Genomic DNA, 3906 nt, shown 5'->3' with positions numbered 1-3906 from the left:
CTTGAAGTACTTGGGGGTGCGGGTGAAGTGGATGGTGTATGGGGACGTCACGATGCGGATGCCAGTGCGCTGTGCCTCCACCATGTCACTGCCTGTGGTGAGCACAGGAATGGCCATGTCACAGGGCTCCCAGTCCCCCCCCAAGGACAGCCCCATCTGAACTTGGGTGGCCCCAGATGTCCCCATCCTCCTGTCCCCAATCCCATTCTCTCCTCATCCTTGTTGTCCCCAACCCCATGTCTCTCCATCTTTTGCTGTGGAGGTGACTCAACACCCCAAGATGCCCAAAGTGTTGTGGAGGGGACCCAACTTCCCAAGGTGCCACCAGCACTCCATGTGTCCCCAAGCCCCACGTGTCACTGCTGTCCCCATCCCCCTGTGTCCCCACATGTCCCCAAGTGTCTTCCCACCTACCCAAGTTGTTGAAGATGGTGATAAAGACATAGAGCTCATGGCCTCATATGTCCCTGGTGTCCTTATCCTCCCAAGTCCCCCGTGTCCCCCATGCTCCCCCTACACACCTGACTCGGTGAGGACGGTGACAGAGACATAGAGTGAATGTCCCACCAGTTCCTGGGGGTTGTCGAATCGCTGTCGCAGCGTGTCCATGGAGAGCACAGCTTCCCCATCCCCGTCGGTCACCTGCAGTGTGGAGTTAGTGGGACAGGGGACAGCTATGGGGACCAGGATGATGACAGGGATGGGAATGGGGACAGGGGATGGCAGAGCTCAGCATGGGACAGGGATGAGGATGGAGATGACAGGGCTCAGCAGGGGGCAGAGGAACAGGGACAAGGGATGGGGACTGGGACAAGGACAGGGTCACCTGGACACGACGCAGGGACTGGGGGATGCTCTTCTTCTCGTCATCCACCATAACGCCGAAGAGGACAAAGGCTGTCCCCTGCAGGCGCTTCCCATACAGATATCTGTGGACAAGCCACCATTGTCACCATTAACCGCTGTCCCCATGTCCCCATCACATCCACATTACTGTCACCCCGTGTCCCCTTATCTTCTTGTCATGCAACACCATTGCCCTATGTCCTAATCACCCTGTCCCTGTCACTCCTGTCATCCCATCACACTCTGCCATCTCCATCACCCTGTGTCCTCCTCACCCTCTGTCCCCATCATCCCATTTCCCCACATCCCCATCACCCTCAAACCTGTCACCTCTCTGGGGACTTTGCACAAGAGCAGAGCATGAACATCAACCCACACCATCACCCATGGGGGTCTGATCCCCAAAATGAGCAGTTCTGGGGTCCTCATCCCACCTGGCTGTGATGGATACTCGGAAATCCTCCTTCCGGTCAATGTAGAGGAACTTCTCCTCTGGCTCCAGGACCACCTCAAAGCTTGGCAGCACTGTGGGACAGAAACCCAATGGACCCAGGCCTCCAGGACAGGCACAAGGGACCCAGATGTTTGGGGACACCCACCCCACCTTACCATACTCCTTGACTTCGAATTGGGTGTTGAAGACCTGTTCTGGTGAGTCTTCAAATTTGGCCATTATTGTCCATGTCCCCAGGCTGAAAAAGGTGGGAGACAAGGTGAGGGGACAAGCCCAGGGTCACACATGTCCCTGGGCCACCCTGGGAAGTGACACTCACCTGACGACCTCGGGCAGGTTGTGGTTGAGGGAGAAGATGCCGTTCTTCATTGGCGAGGACACGGGCACTTGTTTGATGATGACATCATCAGGTGTCTGAAGGGACATGGATTGGTTGGGAATGATGGCATAGGTGGCTGTGTCCCCATGTCCCTGTGTCCCCAGCAATCACCCACCTTAACCTCCACGATCACTGTCTTGGGTACTGGTTCCATGAGGTGGCCCACAGCAAAGAGGCGGCAGAGCACTGGGAGGGGACATGGGGGACAAGATGAGCAGGGATGGTGCAAGGACATCCAGAAAGGGGTGCTGAACCCCAAAATGGGTGCTGGACCCCAATGGGGACATCATGGGGAGGTCCCCAAATGACTGCTGGACCCCAGCACCCCAAGGTCACAGCAGCACCCTGAATTGCTCTGGAGGGGACCCAACACACCAAGATGACACCAAGACCCCAAGGTGCCATGAAGGGGACTCAACACCTCAAGGTGCCATCAGCACCCCAACATGCCATGGTAAGACCCAGCACCCCAAGGACCCACCGGTGGAGCCAGGGGTGTAGATGGGCTTGTCGGTCTGCAGGAAGATGTGGCCACTCTGGAGTGACACCAGCAGCACCTTCTCCAGGGTCACCTGGGCCACCCGCGCTGTCACTGAGACAAACTGCTTCCCCACGGCCTGTGGCAGCGCCTTGGCTGGCACCTGCGGGGACAAGGACACCAGGTGGCACCTGCACCACAGGGATGGGCAGGGGACACCAGATGGCACCCATGTCGGTGGAATGGGGCTGAGAATGCCAAGTGACAGTCCCCAAGGACTCCAGGGGGGACCATCCTCTGATCATAGGGTGACCATCTTCAAGGACATCAGGGTCACTGTCCTCAAAGATCCAGAGGTGACCACCCCCATGGACCCACAGGTGACCATTCTCTGATCATAGGGTGACCATCTCCAAGGACCCTGGGGTCACTGTCCCCAAGGACCTCAGAGCAACCATCCTCAGAGACCCTGTGGTGACAAACCAACCAACCTATGTCCCACCAGCCCTGTGGAGATTCTCCACCATCTCATATAGGGTTAAGCCTCATGGGTCACCCTTCCTGGGGCAGGTGGGGGCATTGACCTGCAGGGAGGTGACACAGGGGTGGTAACATACTCTGATGGTGGTGGTGGCCAACATGCCCTCATCGGGGCTCAATGCCAGGCGGATCTGGTAGAGCACATGGCGCTTGAGGGGAAAGTCCTGCACCAGGAGGGTGGCCTCGGTGGCGGCGCTCAACCCTGGTGCCTCCAGCACCACCCGCTCCTCCGTCTCCAGCCGCAGCACCGCCGGTGTCACCATCGTCACCCTGGGGACACAGGTCATCATGAGGGGCTGTCACAGGGTCTTCTATAGCACCCTGAGGACCTCACAGCACCCAGACCTCCCCAGTCTGTCCCCACAGAACCCTAAGGACCAGCTGATCCCTCTCCACAGCTCCCTGGGGACACCATGACACCCCAAGGACCCCCCCAGTCTGCCCCATGGGTCTGAAGCCACCCCAAATACTCCACTGCACCCCAATATCCCACCCACCTCACCCCAATATTCCCCCATTGTCCTCCAGCACCCACGCCTCGGGGGAGGTCCTGGAGAGGGGGCTCCCATCTAGGGTGGGGGTCCTGGTCAGGGGGGTTCTAGGTAGGTTGGAGGTCCCTGGTAAGGGGGTCCCAGTTGGGGTTAAGGTCCCAGACATGGGGGTCCTGGTTTAGGGGATCCCAGATGTGGGGGTCTCCTTCAAGGTGGGGAGTCTTGGCTATGGAGAGGGTCTACCATGAGGGTGACATCTAGGGCAGGGGTCTTGGTTGGAGTGGGGGTCCCAGCCAGGGGGGTCCTATGGGTGCGGATCCCATGGGTAAGGGGCTCTCAGGGTGCAGAGATCCCATGGGTGGGGTGGGGAGGGATGGGGGGGCTGTCCCAGAATAGGGAGACCAATGAGTTGAGGGGTCCCATGAGTGCATGGAGAATCTCAAGGTGGATCCCAAGGTGTGGGGGGGTCCCAGAAGAGGAGGACCAATGGTGGGGGGAGTCCCATGGGGTATCTGGTTGGTGGAGAGGGGTCCCATGTGGGGGAAGGGAGGGAGGAAGTCCCCACAACTCACATTTGGGTATGGGTGGGGGTCGCGTGCAGCAGGAGGAGGAGGCCGAGAAGAAGGGGCAGCACCGGAGCCCCCATGGCTGTAGAGGGGGTAGACAGGAGAGGGAGGATCCAGGTGGTCCTTTTATGGTGGCAGAACCGGTTAATACG

General features: G+C 59.0%; 1 protein-coding gene across 1 annotated transcript in view; it reads right to left on the bottom strand.

Moving 5' to 3' along the window:
- Positions 1–3834, bottom strand: part of C3 (complement C3) — a 16858-nt gene extending 13024 nt beyond the window's left edge. The window contains exons 1-10 of the mRNA XM_010166076.1: positions 3761–3834; positions 2775–2967; positions 2161–2320; positions 1795–1865; positions 1620–1714; positions 1456–1538; positions 1281–1371; positions 827–929; positions 522–642; positions 1–92 (exon numbers count right to left, since the gene is read on the bottom strand). The exon at positions 1–92 is cut by the window's left edge and continues 10 nt beyond it. Of these exons, the coding sequence (XP_010164378.1) occupies positions 1–92; positions 522–642; positions 827–929; positions 1281–1371; positions 1456–1538; positions 1620–1714; positions 1795–1865; positions 2161–2320; positions 2775–2967; positions 3761–3834 (1083 nt within the window). The remainder of the gene's footprint in view (positions 93–521; positions 643–826; positions 930–1280; positions 1372–1455; positions 1539–1619; positions 1715–1794; positions 1866–2160; positions 2321–2774; positions 2968–3760) is intronic.
- Between the last annotated feature and the right edge of the window lie 72 nt (positions 3835–3906).

This window comes from Antrostomus carolinensis, unplaced genomic scaffold (genome assembly GCF_000700745.2).
Source record: "Antrostomus carolinensis isolate BGI_N321 unplaced genomic scaffold, ASM70074v2 scaffold34080, whole genome shotgun sequence".
NCBI classification, from domain to species: domain Eukaryota; kingdom Metazoa; phylum Chordata; class Aves; order Caprimulgiformes; family Caprimulgidae; genus Antrostomus; species Antrostomus carolinensis.
The sequence above is the reverse complement of the archived record's forward strand: the minus strand, read 5'-3'. Positions and strand labels throughout refer to the sequence as shown.